At 36.7% G+C, this 19,871-nt stretch overlaps 1 protein-coding gene across 3 annotated transcripts in view; it reads left to right on the top strand.

Moving 5' to 3' along the window:
- Nucleotides 1-19,871, top strand: part of TDRD3 (tudor domain containing 3) — a 120,779-nt gene that overhangs the window by 80,090 nt on the left and 20,818 nt on the right. For all 3 annotated transcript variants that reach the window (XM_074815565.1, XM_074815568.1, XM_074815567.1), the window contains 2 exons: nucleotides 11,244-12,082; nucleotides 14,005-14,130. In XM_074815565.1, the coding sequence (XP_074671666.1) occupies nucleotides 11,244-12,082; nucleotides 14,005-14,130 (965 nt within the window). The remainder of the gene's footprint in view (nucleotides 1-11,243; nucleotides 12,083-14,004; nucleotides 14,131-19,871) is intronic.

Raw genomic sequence — 19,871 nt, 5'->3', positions numbered from 1 at the left:
TTCCCTCAGCCAGTCCTCGTAAGACCTGTGCTCCAGACCCTTCACCAGGTCTGTTGCCCTTTGGACATGCTCCAGCACCTCAATGTCTTTCTTGTAGAGGGGCCCAAAACTGAACACAGTATTTGAGGTTTCACCAGTACAGGGGGACAATCACTTCCCTATTCCTGGTGGCCACACTATTTCTGATATAAGCCAGGATGCCATTGGCCTTCATATTCAGCCGACTGTCGACCAACACCCTTTTCTGTTAGGCAGCTTTCCAGCCACTCTTCCCCAAGCCTGTAGTGTTGCATGGGGTTGTTGTCACCCAAGTGCAGGACCTGGCACTAAGCCTTGTTGAATCTCATACAGCTGGCCTCGGGCCATTGATCCAGCCTGTCCAGATCCCTCTGTAAAGCCATTTTACCCTTAAGCAGATCAACACTCCTGCCCAACTTGGTGTTGTCTGCAAACTTACTGAGGGTGCACTCGATCCCCTCATCCAGATAATTGATAAAAGATATTAAACAGAACTGGCCCCAATACTGAGCCCTGGGCAACACCACTTGTGACCAGCTGCCAAGTGGATTTAACTCCATTCATCAGAACTCTTTGGGCTTCACCATCGAGCCATTTTTTTACCCAGCAAAAAACACACCTGTCCCAGTCATGAGCAGCCAGTTTCTCCAGGAGAATGCTGTGGGAAATGGTGTCAAGAGCTTTACTAATGTCTAGGCAGACAACATCCACAGCTTTTTCCTCATCCACTAAGTGGGTCACCTTGTCATAGAAGGAGATCAGGTTTGTCAAGCAGGACCTGCCTTTCATAAACCCATGCTGGCTGGGCCTGATCACCTGGTTGTCCTGTACATGCCGTGTGATGGCTCTCAAGATGATCTGCTTCATAACTTTCCCTGACATCGAGGTCAGGCTGACAGGGCTGTAGTCCTCAGGTCCTCCTTTCAGCCCTTCCTATAGATGGGTGTCACATTTTCTAACTCCCAGTCAACTGGGACCTCCCCATTTAGCCAGGACTGCTGATAAATGATGGAAAGTGTCCAGCTCCCTCAGTACCCTTGGGTGGATCCCACCTGGCCCCATAGAGTTGTGTGTGTCGAAGTGGTGTAGCAGGTCACTAGCCCTTTCCCCTGGGATTATGGGAGCTTCATTCTGCTCTCTGTCCCTGTCTTCCAGGGGCCTGGGTTCCCAGAGAACAACTGCCCTTAATACCTTCTTTGCCTCAATTGTTAATAGTAAGTACCTCAACCTTTTCCTCATCCTTTGTCACAATGGAGATTCTCCTTAGCCCTCCTTTTGATGCTAGTGTATTTATAGAAATATTTTTTATTGTCCTTTACATCAGTAGGCAGATTAAGTTCTATTTGGGCTTTGGCCCTTCTAATTTTCTCCCTACATAACTTCACATGTTTGTAGTCCTCCTGAGTTGACTGCCCATTCTTCCAAAGGTCATAAACTACCTTTTTTTCCTGAGTTCCAGCCAAAACTGTCTGTTCAGCCAGGCCGGTCTTCTTCCCCGCTGGCTCATCTTTTGGCACATGGGGACGATGTGCTGCTGTGCCTTTAAGGTTTCCTTCTTGAAGAATGTCCAGCCTTCCTGAACTCCTTTGCCCTTCAGGACTGCCTCCCAAGGGACTCTGTCAACCAGGCTCCTGGCAGACCAGCCGGTCTGCCCTCCGGAAGTCTGAGGAAGCAGTTCTGCTGATCCCCCTCCTTACTTCTCAAAAACTCTATCATGTTGTGATTGCTATGCCTAAGACAGTCTCCAACCATCACATCACCCACACAATCCTCTGTTTGCAAAAAACAGATCCAGTGGGGTGCCTTCCCTAGTTGGCTCCCTCACCAGCTGTGTCAAAAAGGTGTCTTCCACACAGTCCAGACACCTCCTAGACTATTTCCTGTTTGCTTTGTTTTATTTCCAGCAGACATCTGGCAAGTTGAAGTCCCCCGTGAGAAAAAGGGCTAGTGATTGTGAGACTTCTCCCAGCTGTTTATAGAATATTTCCTCTGCCTCTTCATCCTGGTTGGGTGGTCTGTAACAGACTCTCACCATGATATCTGCGTTGTTGGCCTTCCCCTGATTCTTACACATAAACACTGAAACCTATCGTCACCATCGTCAAGCTCTAGACAATTAAAACACTCCCTAACATACAGTACTACCCCACCGCCTCTCCTTCCTTACCTATCCCTTCTGAAGAGTTTATAGCCATCCATTGCAGCACTCCAGTGGTGCGAGTCATCCCACCATGTTTCTCTGAGGGCAGCAATGTTATAGTTTTCCTGCTGCACAGCGGCTTCCAACTCCTGTTTGTTCCCCATGCTGTGTGCACTGCTGTAGATGCACTTCAGCTGGACTGTTGATCCCAACACCTTTTTGGGGGGAGAAGTCCTAATTCTTATGTGACCATTCCCAGGCACTTCCATGGTTTCTAACACATCAATAACCCTTGTGTCTTTGCTGCTACATAGATCTCCATCCCCTACCACCACTGAGATGGCAGATTGAAGGACCTTGCTAGCACACCGTCTCTCAAACTTTGGTGTGCCGCCCCCAGGCTTATCTCTAGCAAGCCTGGTTTTATCCCTTTCCCCCTTCAAATCTAGTTTAAAGCTCTTTCAGTGAGCTTTGCTAACTCCTGTGCAAAGATCTTTTTCCTGCTTCGAGACAGGTGTATCCCATCTGTCACCAGCAGGCCTGGGGTCATGTAAACTGATCCACAATCAAAAAACCCAAATCTGCCAGTGACACCAGGCTTGGAGCCAGGTACTGATTTTCTGGCTCTTCCTGTTTCTTCCCTCATCATTCCCTGAAACTGGAAGGACAGAGAAGAGCACTACTTGTGCTCCTGATCCCTTAACCAGTCATTTCAAGGCCCTGAAGTCTCTCTTGATCGCCCTCGGGCTTTTTGTTGCAACTCCATTGCTGCCTACCTGAAAAATCAATAATGGATAATAATCTGAGTGCTTTATCAAGGGTAGGAAGCTTTCTCTTTACATCTTTAACAGATACTCCAGGGAGGCAGAAGACTTCCCTAAGAAGTGTGTCCAGTCTGCATATTGGGCCTTCTGTTCCCCCCAGAAGGGAGTCGCCTATGACAGTGACCTGTCTTTTTTTCTTTATGGAAGCAGTTGGAGACATGTAGTTCTCTCTTAGTATTAGAGAAGTAGTGGTCATTAATGAAAGGCACATTGGGGAGACTGCTGGAAACAACTCAAATATGTAATGTTATATAGCCAAGAATAAGGTCTGTTCATAGATTTTTCTGCACAATAACTGTACTAAGGAGGGCCTGGGTAGGCAGGTTTTTCTACATTTATATGTAGCATAGTACAGCCTCCACTGAATATAAAAGGAGATTGTTTGTTTTGCAGTATTTCTGGCCCCTTGCTATCCCATGTGGTCTCTAAAATCCCAGTTTGGTTTTTAGATATTCAGAGATAGCCTTTGTATAGGGCTAGTGTTTTTTAATAAATGAGCACACTTCTACTACTACACTAATGCATATCATCAGGAGCATATGATTACCCAAAATGGCCATATTTATCATTATCGCAAGCATTAGGCTTCTATACGCTGCAGACAGGTTGTAATTTCTTCTAAATGACTGAGAGTCTATGTAGAAGTGAAAACAAAAGGCAGTTTTGCTGAAATGAGATAAATATTTTTTAATTCTGTGCCACACCACATTTTCTTCAAAATTATTTATGTGATCCGGGGAGAAAGTGTCTTAAAAAAAGAATTGTTTCTTTTCAAGTACATAGAGGATTTATTTGCTTTTCTCTGTGCATCCTTCCTTGTTGTTCTTATCTAGTGTTTCTAATTGCATCTGTAACCTTAGTACTGCTGAGAATTTCTAAATTCATTTGCAGATTTTCAGTAACCAGGCTACATGGTTCCGTTTGTGAACAGGAACTGCAAAACAGCTGTTTAATTTATCTTGATTTGGTACCTTTTCATAGTTGGATTTAGACCAAGTAGAAAAATATTTATGAACTGAAATACCTTCGTATTTTGTTTGAGAGATACTTCTATTCCTTTTTAGAGATAAGACAGCACATTAAGCTTGTTAGATTCTTTTTTTTTTTTTTAAAGTACAAATTAGTTATAAGAAAGTAAGGTGTTAGTCTTTTGCCCTGTAAGTGGTGCCTTGTTGAGGGTTTTTTGATGTTTCATCTTCTTTTTTCAGAGTTAATGAAATACTATTTTAAGTAATTGCAGCTGTCGAAAGTCTTAAATACCCAACTCCATTATCTGCTAGTTCTTTGATTGTAAAACATAGCATATAGTAAACATACTTTATTTAAATGAAATGCAGAGAATTAAAACAAACCAACCCATAGTTTTATACTGCGTATTTATTTATTTATTTTAAAATGTGAATGGTTGGTGACACCTATGAAAATACTGCTGTGTTGAAATTAAGTAGTTTCAGTTTTGGTTGGCAGGAGAAACCTGCTGAATGTAGAGATAACAAAAATAGTAGATAGAATTGCTGTAAACTAGCTGCCTTTGCTCACACTTGGATTATTTCTGCTACTGAACACAAAAGATTTTTCCATTAATCTTATTTTTTCTTTTGTTATGATGAACAATTCATCCATCTTTGACAGCTTAAATAAGTAAACACAACTATTATCGGGGAAAACAAAACAGTGCCAAGAGCTCTGACTGTAGAATTAAGGAATAATGAACAAGATGCTGAGAACCAGGCATGTTGCAGATATTTTCTCTCTTTTTGGTTCTTAGGGACTGAGAACAGGCTGGTGCTTCCATCTGCTCGAGATCCAAAGCCACAAAAGCTTTTGGCAGACATCAACATCTTTGAAAGACTCAAGCAAAGATCAACTTTATAATATTTATTTATTTATTTGTTATTAAATGGGGTAGATGGTGAGAAACATAACGGGTTTGGTTAGGCTGTTGACTCAGGACATAGAAGGCCAAAACCTTTTCAGTTTCAGATTGTGCAGAATTGCCTCTTCGTTCCTTCAAAGAGACAAGCTGTGGTTGGGGTGGACATTTCATGCTCTTCCTGTTAAACTAAACCACCTGTGCAACAGTCTACAACATTAATGGGATCGCAGGAAAAGGAAGTGAGAGGTAGCATGTGTGTGTAGTCTGTGAATAGGGCCACTTCAGGAGAATGGAGAAAGTCATAGTCTGTAGTCTCTGTTTCTTGCTCCAACAGTTAGGCTTTGACAGGAACTTTAGTCATGCAGTTTTGATTTAAAGGTGGTGAATTAATTCTACTCCAAGGTTCTTTGTTTCAGCAATTAGAGATCAGCATTTAAAAAAATTTTTCATTTCTAATCTGAATTTTCTATATTCAGCTTCTAACTGCTGCATAGTATTATACCTTTCTTGTCATACAGAGAGCTATTGAAATTTGCTTTCCTAGTAGCTATTTATAAGACATAAATAACCTGTATTTTATCGATCAACTGTTAGCTGTATGAATTGAGCTCGTCTAGCCTCTCGTCAGACTTTTTTTCCAGACTGCTTTCTCTCTTTTCTCAACAAACTTGTTTGTCAGTTTTCTTGTTCAAATATGCATCCCATAACTACAGACCATACTCTTGCTGTGGTTTAAATGACACTGTATAGCATCAGTATCATGTGGACCCTTGCATCCATTCACTCTGCAGCTGAGCATTCCACGTAATTTAACTGCAGTTACCCATATGTTCTCCACTGCCACTGTTATCTGCAGGAGATAAGTGACAAAAGAGGCACTGACTGTGTAGGAAAGTTTGCAAACAGTGGCCTTTGGAAGAAGTTTTCTTATGGTCTCATATTAACTCTTCACCCAAATGTCCCTCAGAAGATACAGGACTTTAGTGGAAAGCGAGCAAGGAGGATACACACCCAAATTCTTGGGGACCCAGCCCCAGAGATTTCAGAAGGGACAGAGTGTTTCTGTGCTTTCAGATTTGAATTTCTGTTGTTCTACTTAACTGTTAATGCTTGAGGTAAACCAGGATGGGTGATGTGTGTGGGTCTTTTGTTTTGTTTTTATATGGTAACACATTCTTTGGACAATTTGGGGCTAGTATATCGTGCTTAATTTCAACCATCTTTTTCTTGTTTTAGTCCATTATGCTTTATGTGTTCACAAAATAAAGGTTTGAAGTATGTTGATAATGTAATAGAATATAATTTAAAATTATTTGTTTCATTTTTGGTCACACAATTTATTTGAATATCTGGGGTCAAGGGAACTTGCGAGGAAAAAAGTCTCACTTTCTAGAGTTAAAGGGAATTTGTCACCTTCGGAATTTAGTAACCATGTTTTCAACAAACACGGTGCCCTATTGACAGTAAGAGATCCAAATTGCAAAAAAGTCATGTTTATTATGCAGCTTTACTTCTAAAAATTGGACTTCAGTTGGTGTTAATTGTGAATATCAAGAAAAACTTTTTTTTGTTGTATTATTATGTTAGCATTGGTGACATGTTAGGAGACTTCTGTGGTTTTGTCAGTAACTTCTCTTTAAATGTATGAGAGAAAAACATAATAAATTTCATACGTTTTAAAGAGTAATTAAAATATATTTTGTTTCAGTCCCTTAATTCTGTAAATTAAAGTTTGTACTGAATGCAATGACAGAATGTTTTGGGGGGTTTTTTTGCCACTTTTTTTCCCCATAAAGTTGCATAAAAATATAATTCAAGTTGGAAGGAGAAACCCAAATCATTGCTACCAGTGTGGGAGGAGCTGCTGTTTTTGAGTTCAACCACATTATTAAACATGATAAAATCCATGGGGGAGAGCTAGAGGAAAATGTGCTACTTGAATTCCATTGTGGGTGGAGCAGTGCATTTTAAATTGCATTGGCTGGGATCTCCAACTGCATCAGGTCCTGCTGGTTTCTTGTAAGCAAGAAAATGTGATGGGTGCTGTACAGTCTTCTTGGGTCATATACAAAAACTAAAATGAGTAAAATAACTGAGTGACATTTTCAAACTGAGAAACTACCCAGTAGATGACAAAAACCTTGTCATTAATTTTGAAATGGATTTTTTCCAGACCACATTCCCAAACGTCCGGTTACAATGATGATGACTGACATCTTGCTGTTTGACAGAATAGCATACCAAATCTTCTTGTTAAATGCCAAATTAATATTTGTTTGTTACTGCCCTGTAGGAACTATTACTTTTCTGGGAATATTAGCTAATAGTTTATTGGAGGTGAGGAAAGAAGTAGTTGAAGTAAGGAAGAGCAGCAGCAATAGACAGTCTATGAACAGCAACCCTCATCGCTTAACTTTTTCAATTAAAGAAGCCTTAAGATTCCCTTCAGTTCTTTGTTGATCAGGCTAGACAACGCACATTCATGAAGAAGCTGTAATATTCTCATCTCTAGGCTTTTTTCATTGACTGTTGATAAATTAACATTTACTGTTTGGCAGTTTCCATTTGTGAATGGGTTGTGCTTGAATGTTGAACAAACAGTTAATGTGTCCTGCTCATTTAAGACTGTTTTGTATGATGTAGTCCCCTGGGAAGCTTTTAGCATAACTGCATCTTTGTAGAAGACATCAGTTCACTACCTTTTACATACCTTAAGGTTAGAGCAGAAGAATGTCAGGTGTTTGTGAGCAGCTTTTGCATGTCAGAGTAGATGGATCTAGAAAAAAGATGCCTGTGTTCACTGTTTTGAAATTCTCTAGTCTCTTACCATGCTGTCTAGTATTTAGTATTATTTTAGTTTTCCCATGCTATTTAAAAAAATGTTGTAACTGAAAGTTCCAATGCACTTTAAAGTCATCTTGTTGCTTTTATATTATAATCACACTATATTGGGTAGAAATAATTTATTTGATCATCCAATAGTCTTACACTTGCAACTGGTATATTAGAAATTTGTTGTTGTTAAATAGATCTGCAACAGATGGCATTTTCTATTAACGTACTGCTAAAATTTCTGTTGCTTGAAAAAAGGAGATAATAGAAAATCTTCCTAACTACTTAGTTCTGAGTGGAGCTATTCATGCTAATGTTTAAATGTGTTGCTATTTTTTCTTAGTGCTTACTCTCTTATAGATCTCCATGCTTCTTTGTGGAATAGTGTGTTATAACTCTAAATGAAACTTAAAAGTCCTATTTTACAGGTAATTCTTGATAAGTAGATGAATAGCATTTGAGTTCCAAATTATTTCTTTCTAGATTTTGAAGATTAATATTGCCTTTCTAAAGGCAGAAAATATTGTCTCATGAGAATGTTTGTAGGTTTCTGTTGGAAAGCAGATCAAAGAGGTTGAAGAAGGGTAGAAAGAGAAGGTCTCTGCAGGTGTGTGACAGAAGTAGGTTGCTCAGAGATCTATTATATCCAGATTTTTTGCAGTTTAGTAAAAGTAGCTATTTTCATTAAGGCACGTAGACAATAGCTAAAATTACTTATGCTATGGAATTGAATAGAAATTTCAGTAAACTTTTTTTCAATTCTAGAAGAATACATGTTTCAGTCTCTTTAAGGTGTTAACTAAAGTGTTATAACTGTTCTACATGCTTTGGGGATAAGTCTTACAGTTGTACAGCATCCTGTCTGAGTACGTACTAGATGCTGTCTGAGGTGACTACCCATCTCAGCTCAGAAAATGTTTCTTCATTTAGAAGAAGGTCAAAGGACAGCCCTTGAGAGGAAACATTTAAGTTCTAAGTCAATCCTAAAATCCTGCCAACTAGCAAAATATTAACATGCCCAATCTAGTCTTTGGCCCATTTCTGCTTTTACTGTCGGAACAACTTTCCCCTGTGCAAGTGACTTTGTTTAATGAATTTCACGTTACAAAATATTAAATAAGGTGATTTATAATTAAATATTCTAGAATTTTATACAGATTCTTCTTTAAAGGTGTACGCAAGGCAGTAAACATTAAGTCATTTCATGTTTAGTTAACATCAGGAATAGACATGAGAATTTAGGTTGGGAAGCCCAAGGATTTTACTACCAGAAGAGAAGTAGTATAAATTAAGAATGTTGTGAACGAAGGCTGTTAATTAATTAGGAAGATAAACCTTTCTAGATGGTAGGAAATCTATGTATTATATGGAAGTGGGAAAGTGTAATGAAGATACTCACAGAAAAGTTACAGATATACAAGAAAGTGGTATTTTCGTGTTCCATTTGTAAAGGAAAGTTAAAGAGGTACTTTTGAAGGATTTAATCTAAAAAGAGTAAAATTTTAGATATTACAAGATTTTTTAAATATTTTCATTTTTAAAAAGAAAATGGATATTTATGAAACTCTTGGTTCTGAGCAATATATTTACATATTCATGCATTAAAAACATTATTGGTTTCAAATAAATTTTGCAGTAAGACTTATTTTTATCAAGATTACAATCATACTAAGTCTCATGTATGTTTACATCACTTAAAAAAAAATCCAAACAAACTAGTCAAACCTTTTTAGTCAAACTTTTTAGTCAAACCTTTTTTACTTCTAAAAGTTTGGGTAAATCAAGTGTATGTAAAAACAAAATCAGATTCTTATTAGCCAGTTTAGTCACATTGATAAAAATAGCTATTTTTAATAATGTGATGTTTGGAAGTATTTTTAAAAAAAACCACAACTAAAATTTACATTTTAATTTTAACTCTTACCATGAACCAAGTAATTATGAAGATAGATGTATTTGTTGTCAGGTATCAGCATTCATTGTTTCTAGTTGTAACATGTAAACTGAAGTTCTTAGTTTCTCCTTCCTGTAGGACTGTATTCAGGGCCAGGCAGCAGACAGCCTGAGTGCACTCACACCAGACTCATGCACACAATACATACACGGCCAACAGCCATGGATGGACAAGTCAAGAGAATTGACACCTTTGCAGGCACCCACGCTGACACAAAATTGCTCATATAAACTTGAGTCATTTGAATGGGTTTATGCTTTCTTTTTCAATCAGGTTCAAAGTCTGCTAGCAGATCTCCTACCCAGCCACCCACATGCACATGCTCACATGGGCCTCTCCTGGCCCCTTAGACCCTTGTTGAGCTCTAGTACCCACCTTAGATGCTGCTTGTCCAGCTTGCTGGCTGGTATTACCTGAACTTTGCAGGAGGGTTACATGAGCGTACTTATGTAGGTCTGTCCAGTATCTGAGCCCAGACCTGTGGTCTCTCTGGTAGATGGCCTTCAGACCCGTGGTCTCTTCAGTATTCAGCTGCCAGGTCTTTCTTGTCCCACTTACCAGTTTATCCTGTCTTAAGTTTGCCATCAGGTTTAAAAACATGTCCCCTCACACACTCAATAGAGAAATTAATCACACAGAAGATTTTCAGAAGCAGAATTTAAGAAGGAGATGAGACAGGCTACAGTGATCACGTGCAGGAGTTGGCCTGACAGGTGTATTGACCAGAAGCCTGTTTATTTGCAACTGTTGTGTTTAATCTCATTCCTTCTTTATTTGCTCATGCTTATTTTTCCTGGATTCATCTTGATTTTTCCCCTCCTTTGGTTCTTCACCTAAACATCCCATTAAAAATTCCATGTTTGCCTAGAAAAAAAATCCATAGAAAGTTTCACAGATCCCCCACAATTCCCCTCCTCCCCAGCATCCCATAGTAAGTTTGATCTTTCTCATGAGATCCATGATAATCTTGTTTTTCTTCTCATCAGTTCTAGTTCTGATTGAATCTCTTGAAGGTAATGCTTGAGTAGTTCCTGTTACAGCTCATTGATCAGGGTCTCCAGAGTTCTGGCCTTTGTTACAATTCCTGTTATCTGTGGTTTGTCAGCTGTGTTCATTTTATCCCTTCTACTTCTTGCCTTTGTCTCTTATGCTCAAGAGCTGTTAACAAGTTATTTGTACAGAAAGTTTCAATTCAGATTAGAAGTATCCTTCTTTCTCCTCATTTTTCTCCCTCTTCCTTTCTCCATGTTGGAGTTCTATTCTTCTGTCTTAAATGGCTGTTATTCAAGTGAGTTATTGATGTCCATAGGGAGAAATGAGTGACCTCCTGGAAATTTATGCCTGCCTTTTTCTGTACTGGTAGGTGGGTTAGTTCTAAGTACTGCCCAAAGTAGTGTATGTTTTCCAATAACAAGGAATTATAGTTCAAATGCCTCTGCTAAATTTTATGTGTACCATTCCATTTCTGTATCACAAAGGTAAATACTGCATACTTTTCTAAATAATACTGTTGCTTTATCAGTTAGGGTCTGAAACACTATTTCTAAAATATATTTGTGTGAAATATGTTAATAATTGAAATAATTTTTTTCTTTGTAGAACCAAAATTGCAATTTCAGCCACCACATCAAGTACAGCACAAAGTTATGAATACAGAACAGAATGGCATCAAAGAGAATCATTCAAGACACATTTCTCGCAATGACATGAGACAACCAAGGAATGAGAAACCCCCTCGTTTTCAAAGGGATATTCAAAATTCAAGGCAGGCTTTGGAAGGTGGTGGGTTACCAAGAAACAGAGTTCCTGAAAGGCACAGCTCTTTAGAACATTGGACAGATGAAAAAAATAAAAGTGACAGACATTATCCTAGAAACGATAGGCCAAAGGATTTAGGTTATCCCATAGTCACTCACCAGAGTGATATTACTTTCAAAAAAAGGGATAACAATATGCAAAACAGAGTAGGAAAAGGGGTGTCTTTCACAGAATTCAAGGAGAACTCTGCTGCTCAAGATACTACAGACAACAATAACCAGAAACGTGGGAAAAGGGAAAACCAAATGCACAATTCTGAAAATTTTTGTGATAGGAAGGCACGAACAGTAAGTAGTGAAGCCTTTATGGTAAAAAGTGAGCAACATTTTGTTGTTAATAATGATTACCAAAATTCTGGTAGAACTGCTAACTTTAATGCTGTACCAAATGGAGATACGGAGCATCATCAGAAGGGAAGACGAGTAGGACCTATCAAATCATCAGGACCCACTACGATCCCATCTTTTGATGATAAAATGTTGTATTACAACACTGGTCCCAAAAGGAGATCTGGGCCCATCAAACCAGAGAAAATATTAGAACCATCAGTTCACATGGAGTATGGAAAAAGTTGGAGACCAGGGGATGAATGTTTTGCTCTTTATTGGGAAGACAACAAGGTATGCCTTTGCTGAATGAGAAATACCTCAAATTGTACCTTTATTGTTTTCTTACATACGTGTGGGAGATTTAGTACGCTAGCACAGAGACACAGACTTTGTTCATTGGTGTGTAGTGTGCTTCTTGTCTAGCTTCTTACTCTATTTATTTATGAGATGTTGCTTATAGTCATTGCACGAAACATTAAGCACTTAATTAAGTCATCTTGAAGGTGATTGTTCCTCTCATTTAGGTGGAGTTTAGGATGACTAGGCTCTTAAGTGAAGCGTTTGACTTAAGTGCCAAAAGATTGAAGGGATGAATGTGGATCTAGGTACCCATATTCTTTTACAAGGAACAAGAAACAGGGTGCTGTGCTATCTGGAATAGTCTGTAATGGCAGATGTGTAATGCCTTTTTCTAGAATAAGTCAGCGTGCAGCCTTTACTAGCTCAAGGGAAGACCAGAGTCTGCAGGAACGGGACTGTTTAAAAAACTCCCTCTTTTTATTTCAGTCATTACAGAAAGGAAACAGCAAAAGGCTTATTTTTTATGATCACTAGTAGACTATTAGCTGAAGAATTTGTGGAACAAATGAGTTATGCTGCATTGATAGTTTTGCTTTACTGATTTTTAAAAGTTTAAATACTTCATTTTCGTCTGTGTTTCCTATTAATAAGATTTCTCTTGTGGCAAGACACTTCCATCTTCTCCTTTGCTAAAAAAGTTTTAGGCTGTTTGATTTATTATTATCTGTTCAGGAGTTCTCTGTCACTCTTCTTGGGTAGTTTCTTCAGTTTTTGACCCTTACTGATAATCTGAGAACTATCTTAAATATTATTGTTCTTTGAATAGGTTTTATTCCCACCATTTTCTTTCTTTTTTTGTTGTTTATTTTCTCTTAGTTATTTAAATGTTTTGGTCTTGTTTTGTCTTTTTTTACAGGAAGTAGATAGTGTTAGCTCAGCAGCATGACCTTACTTTTCTCTCTTTTGTTTGTATGACTAAAACAGATAAGGCATGCAAAATTTTTGGTAGTTGTAACATATAGTGAGTTCACTCTCTGAAACAGGAATATGTAGCTTGGGTGGATGGATGAGTGTGAAATATAATGGCATATTATGGAATTGCTTCCTATTTTGAGAAGCATATTTGCATTACTATGAGATGAGTTTTTGAAATTCTGGGAAGTATGACACTTGCAAAATAAGCAGATATGAGGTAATCCCAAACTGTTACCTGAAAAGTATTCATCACATTAGAAGGGGTTTTTTTGAGTTTGTTTTTTTTTTTCGGTAGTTAGATAAATGCTACTACTCACATCTAGGACAGTTTTGAAATGTGATGGTAAAATACAGTGTTGAGCTTAACCATGTTAGGAGACAGTGATTTCTTTGTTTTCAGTAAGATAAAAGCGATTTAATATCTTAGAGAAAGCTGATCTGTGTTTGCATAAATGTCAAAAAATAAAGTTTTGTGTTTAGAAAAAGGATTTCTTGAACGAGCAGTTTTACCATATTTTTATCATATTATGTTTTTTAAAATAGGTATATATTAGTATGTACAGTGCATATGGCTGATAGGCACTTACTGATACATGTGTATTAAGAAACTATTACAGTAACCCTTCTCTGTATGCAACAGCATTTTTGTTAGTGATGAATTTGTTCTGCTTTCAGAAAAATGAAGTCTTTTGAATGTTCGGTCTCATTTCATAAGCTGCATATTTTCTCAATGAGTATTCTATATATTCTACTGTGTCCTTGCAGTCTACCATGTGGAAGTTTAATATCTGGTGCAAATCTCATTCAAAATATAATACTGACTAACACTAAATATGTGCGTGTATATATATACACACACATATATGAAAAAGTAGTTGTTAACTTCTTGGTGGTATTTCAGGTAGTATTTTATGACCTTTGAAAATTTCTCTTTTAAGTTCTACCGAGCAGAAATTGAAGCTCTCCATTCTTCTGGGACAACAGCAGTTGTTAAATTCTGTGATTATGGAAATTATGAAGAGGTGCTTCTCAGCAACATCAGGCCTGTTCATGCAGACACGTGGGTATGTGATAACAAATTGTATTAAAAAATATAAACTACATAGTCTGTACAAAAGCTGTAACCCTACAGAAATTAATGCCTACCTATGCAAAGAGTGCTGACTGCATGTGTAGAAAAATATTTAAGCAAATACACAAACAAAATCGCAACTTTTAATTGTCTATATGAAACTTCATAAAAGTGTATTATCATGTGGTATTCCTCCTGTATAATAAATTTCAATTGTTTTGTTTGAAAATGAATAGTTGACTTGTCAGCCAAAGTTTTATGCATATATTCTCTCTAAAAGTTGTTGCTTACTCTATTAAATACAATTTTCCATTTTATTTCATGTATTGTATGTTGTTCTGTAAAGGTTAGGAAATAGTCTTTTGAAGTATATATTCTGAAGGTTTTTACTACATGTGTATGTATGGCTAAAAATAGACATATGTATCACTGTTTTGTATCGTGATTTTATTCTTGTTTCAATTATTTCTTCTTTGCTAAATATTGTGGAGGTGTATGCCTTGAAATCTTTTTAATGAGGTTTAGAATGTATTAGCCTTATAGAAGTTGGAAATTTCAAAAGGCTTTATTTGTGAATGTCATGGAAATAGAGGTACATTTTATTTTTTAAAAAAAAATATATCATGCACAATTTTTTGCTGTTTACTCTCACTATAAAAAGCTGCACAAAAAGTATTCATATCTGTATACTGATTCCTTAATGATGAGTTGACTGTGCTTATTTTAATTTCTTACCTCTGGGTCATATAGCCTTGTTATTACTGTTGCAGAGGCTGAACAGTCAACAACTGTTTTCTGCCAGTGGTTTTCAACTTGTGTTGTTGCCTTTAGCTCTCAGATGCCTTTATGGCCTCTGAGATGGCCTTTTTCTACTTAAAAAGATACCTGAAGCTCTTCTCAGCTGAAGCATTGCTATTTGTATGAAAATTCACCTTTTTCCTTTTTTTGCTTATTCTTATCCCATTAGCTGAGCTTTTAAGGTGCTAGTTTCTTACTGTATGATTGTACTTACTTTAACCCTTTTTATGGGTTAATAATCAGCCTTCATGCTTTTGATTACATTCTTGAGGAGTGGCTTTTATTTTACTTTAACCCTCTGAAAGTTAGCTGTCACAGTCTCTTGGCCTGGTGTTAAGACTAAGTTGATCTAGTAGTGAGATGCCAACCTGAAGCAGTGGTCGTTCTTCCTGCCTCTTCTACCTATCTCTGACCACATGTTCTTCCTCTTCCCTCGCCTCCCATCTTGGATCATCAGTCATGTAGCCACAGGATGAATCGAATGAGATGGATTGCTTTTTTGTTCCCCCCAGGTTTGTTTGTTTTATTTCAGAGTTAGTTTCTTAAAGCTGACACAAGGTGCGGAGACTATGGAGAGGGGATTCTGCTGCTGAAGTAGCATAGTCCTAACATTATGCTGCATCCTGATCTAGTCATTGAGGCTTCCTCAGTTGGTACTGGGGAGAAATAAGGATTTTTCCAAGGACCTTTCAGTCCATTCATAAATGAAAGGTACCTTTCTCAAGGTTCTTTTTTTTTCTCAGGGGAGCCTAAGTGAATAGCATAAATTCAAGCAACTAATTTAGATCATTGTAGTTACTTAAGATAAATAACCAACATCTTCACAGTAAACAAAATTTTTTTCGTTTCTTTCCCAGGTTTTACTCTTTTGTTGCTAAAAAGGTCCTTGCAGCTATAGGATTTTTGGAGGAGAAAGTTGATTAGGACCTTGCTCTTCACTTTTTTTTGTGTTTGGATGCTAACTCTAGTCTTCATTATGCATTTGCAGTTCTTAATCACCCATTGGAGTCATGTTCTGATACTCGGGTTTGTCTTTTGTGCTGAACACTGTTGGTCACTTTTCTTTGTCTCAGTGTTCATATTACTATATAAATCTAGGTAGCATGCACACACAAATGCAGAACAAAGTTATGCTGCTGAATACTTAATTCTTTGTCATAAGATTTAAGTAACTTTGTGATATTTCCTCTTTACAAGAGAACAAAACAGATTTTAAACTGACTTCAATAATTACTTCTCTTTCACTGATTGGTGTTATCAGCAACAATGAACTTGTTTTATTAGAAGTGTTATGCTGAGTTTTATTTCAGTCTTTCCAGGTAACTTCCAGATAGCTAAGTCTTTCTTAGCTGTCTTTACTGAAGACTTGTTACTAACGTAGAAATATACTGTATGTGAGTTCTGATGTCCTAATATTGCCAGTTTTTCAGACCTCTTTTTGAAAGAGTTGTTGATATTAAGAAAAGATTCAGTGAATTGACTTAAAGACATAAATCTAGTCTATGTGTTTAGAATTGATTATTCGCTACTGTTTTCTCCAGTACAGTTTTTGGTACTCATGTGTTGAATTTATTTTTTCTAACAAATATATGCTAGTGAAAGTATACTACTGGGAGGAAGAAGAAAAAAAAAAAAAAAAAAAAAAAAACAAGAAAAGCAAAAAGTTGGTCAACTGGTCACTTGAAAAAACAGCTAAAATATCACAGTGACCTTATTTTGATTACATGACCTGTTGTTTAAGCACCCGAGCTTTTGGTCTACTTTTGGGAACCTTTATAATTATCAAAAGTAGTAAATTAATGAAAATTCTTTACATTGTTAGGAGGTTTAATATAATTTCATTTTCTTTTCACCCCCTTCTAATTAACAGTCATCTCTATTCCTGCTATCTCTTAATACTGAATGGCACTGCATTAGTACAAGATTTTTGGTTTTGGTGTTTTTTGTTTGTGCCTTTTTTTTTTTTCCTTGACTGTAGATTGAATCTGCCTGATATTTTCAGGATACATTGTGCTTTTCACTTTAATGGAAAAAGTGTTAGTAGATGATCTTAAGATTCTTTAATAATTGATTGTATACTGTCCATCACCCAGTTTGCCCTGAGTCTGTATAAGCTTTCAGTCCCTCTGACACCAAACATACTGCTATTTATTTTCCTCATGGTTAGAAATATAGAAGATAAAGCTCTGTTTTACATAAAGTAAATCAAAAAGCTAGTGGAGAATTTTTTCAATAATAACATACCATACCCATATAAATATATGTAAGAACACTAAAACTGTTTTTTTTTTTTTTTCTTAGTGCTTGCAAAATATGTCTTAGGTATGCAATTCATAAATATTTTTAATAATAAAATTATATTTGGATTCCACTGTTTTAGAGTTCTTCTAAATACCTTGTATGTAACACTACAATACTGTACCCTTCTATTTCCCTCAATGTAGCAGGGGTCACTAAATGAAAATATTATAATCCCAATTAAAAAAATCACTGAAAAGCCATTGTAGAAATAAGAACTGCTTGTTTTTCCTTGTAAAATATGTAAGATTATACTAACAGCTGAAAAGCATGGAACATTAAGGGCCTTCCTGACTCGATAGTTTGTTCTGTGAAAAGAAAATTAAATAAAGTCAACATAATACTGTAAAATTTAAGTCTTAATTTTATTCTCTAACTTGGAGGATTTTTTTCCTTAATAAATTATGAAAATATGTAGCCTAAGTGCTTATCTTGTGACATTTTTTCCCCAAAACCAAGTCCTTGCTTTCCACTTTTCCATTCTGTATTTCTTCAGTCACATGATAGGCCTTGTTCTGCCATTTACACAAGGATTACCCTTCTTCTTTTTGTTTTCTATTATTATATGAAGGAAATAAAGACTGTAATTTTCGCACTTGTATATGTTATGGCCTTATTCTGATTGCTTTCAAAGCAAGCTAGAACTTATACAAACTCTTTGCTTACAGTAATTCACTTAAAAATACTAATTATTAAGTCTAGTTTAGCTTAGTTTTCTCTTCCTGTATCTTGCACTGTATTTCTGCCTTAAGAGGTTAGAAGGTAAAAGCTATTATTAAGGTATGTATAATCCTAATTCTTCTATAATTTGTTTTGTGGCGACTCAAAATCCACTTTGCAGCTTCCCTCAACTCATTCCTCCAGTAAGAAATGAGTTAAGGAAATAGCAAAGGGTTTTGGATTACAGTTAATTCATGCTGGCAGACATTTGAGAGCTCAAATTTGGTAACATTGGGTCTTGTACCTCACAGAGCTCTTAAGAGCATCTGGATGTGTTGAATTATCTTAAATCAGATTATATTTCAGGGCTTTCTTATACCTGTCCCTTCTTTCAGGTAAGTGAAGAAGTAAATTCCTGTGAGTTTTTTCTGAAGGTGTTCAAACCTCTCTCCAGCAATATGCAGAGCAACACTGAAAACCACTAAATTGTGAAGGCTTATAGCTGCCTCGTTAAGCTGGAGAAGCCTTTTGCCTACTGGTTTTATGGAGGCTTTGAACCCGTTTCCAGTATCTTGATTTACAACAAGCAAATACTTATTTGAAGGATTAGGTGCTATTTCTTCATGGCTTTTTGGCCTGGATGGCCTTGGCATCACACTATGATCTTTTTGTGGTGTGTGTCAAGCAGGAAGTCTTTCCAATTGAATAATTAATTAGGTGCAGTAGATCTCTTGTCTAGCTTCTATCCTCATTGTCTATACTAAAATCAAGGCTGTTAGAATTGTACAGTCTACTTAACCAGTTCTAAGATTACTGTAGAATAAATAGTTGCATTGGACAAGAATTTGATGTCTTTAGTTCTTTGGCTTCTGTACTGTTTGGAAAAATCTCTAGAACAATTTTACAGTTCATAATTGCTCATTGACTAAACAAATTCAATGAAATCTGACTATTTTGGGCTAGTCTTCTTCCTGAGTGGTGGTACATATTTATTAATTAACTAATTTTAATCTAAAAAGTTACCAGTGTGGATTTAGTTTCCACAAAAAGTGATCTTTCTGCTTTATTAAAACCCTTCAGTTTTAGGCAGTTATTTTGTTGGGATGTCTCATTTTCCATCTCACCAGTACGTGGTGACTTCAGTTGCCTCTGTCTGCCAGGCTGAAAAATTACTTTTCATAGTATATTCAAATGGGGTTTTTTTGTAAATTTTCTTACCAGAGACTTTTTACTTACTGGAAATTTTGCCTTAAATTCCATCACATCTGTTGCAGAGCATAATCATACATGCCTTTACACAGAATTAAACTTCAAGTTCTGTCAGCATAATTCTTTATGTAATGTATTTATTTCCCCGGCCTTCTTTCAAGAGGCAGTATTTAGAGACAAGCATTGTGGAAAGCATTTATTCTGATAAACTGCTAGTACGTATTTTTCTTTAGTGCCTCTATTCTCTGAGAAACAACATATTTTTTCAGACTTTAGCTTGGTGTATCCATGTTGGAATATAGACAGATGATCACAACTGTTCCTCTGAAAGTTACTGGACCTTAGCTGAAATGTAATAACTGACATTTAAAGGTGGTTAAGGAACTGCATTTTACTTTCTAATAAACTAAAAGCAGTCAAATTTGAGTTGAGAGGAAGTAATTTATACTAAGCATAAAAGAATTGCTTTCAATTTTCTGTGTGTATCATTAGGCATTGCAAAACAGGTTTGAGTCTTCCACTTGAGCATTTTGTATTCATCAGACTATGAAATATCATTGCAAATTATTGCCATCTGTACGAATCAGATTAACGACACGTTATTCTTGGAGTCTGTAGTTACAGAAAAATTCTGTGACAGTTAAACCAGCATAGTTTGGATGACTACCATGTTCTTCTCCTTCCCTCCACCCCCTTGTTATTAAATGTAATTGCATATGATGATAATTCATTATTTGGAGACTATATGGGCTCCTTAGGTTGTTTATT

This window comes from Strix aluco, chromosome 2, assembly GCF_031877795.1.
Source record: "Strix aluco isolate bStrAlu1 chromosome 2, bStrAlu1.hap1, whole genome shotgun sequence".
Classification (NCBI taxonomy): Eukaryota; Metazoa; Chordata; class Aves; order Strigiformes; family Strigidae; genus Strix; species Strix aluco.
Note: the sequence above shows the minus strand (reverse complement) of the source record. Positions and strands in the feature narration are given on the sequence as shown.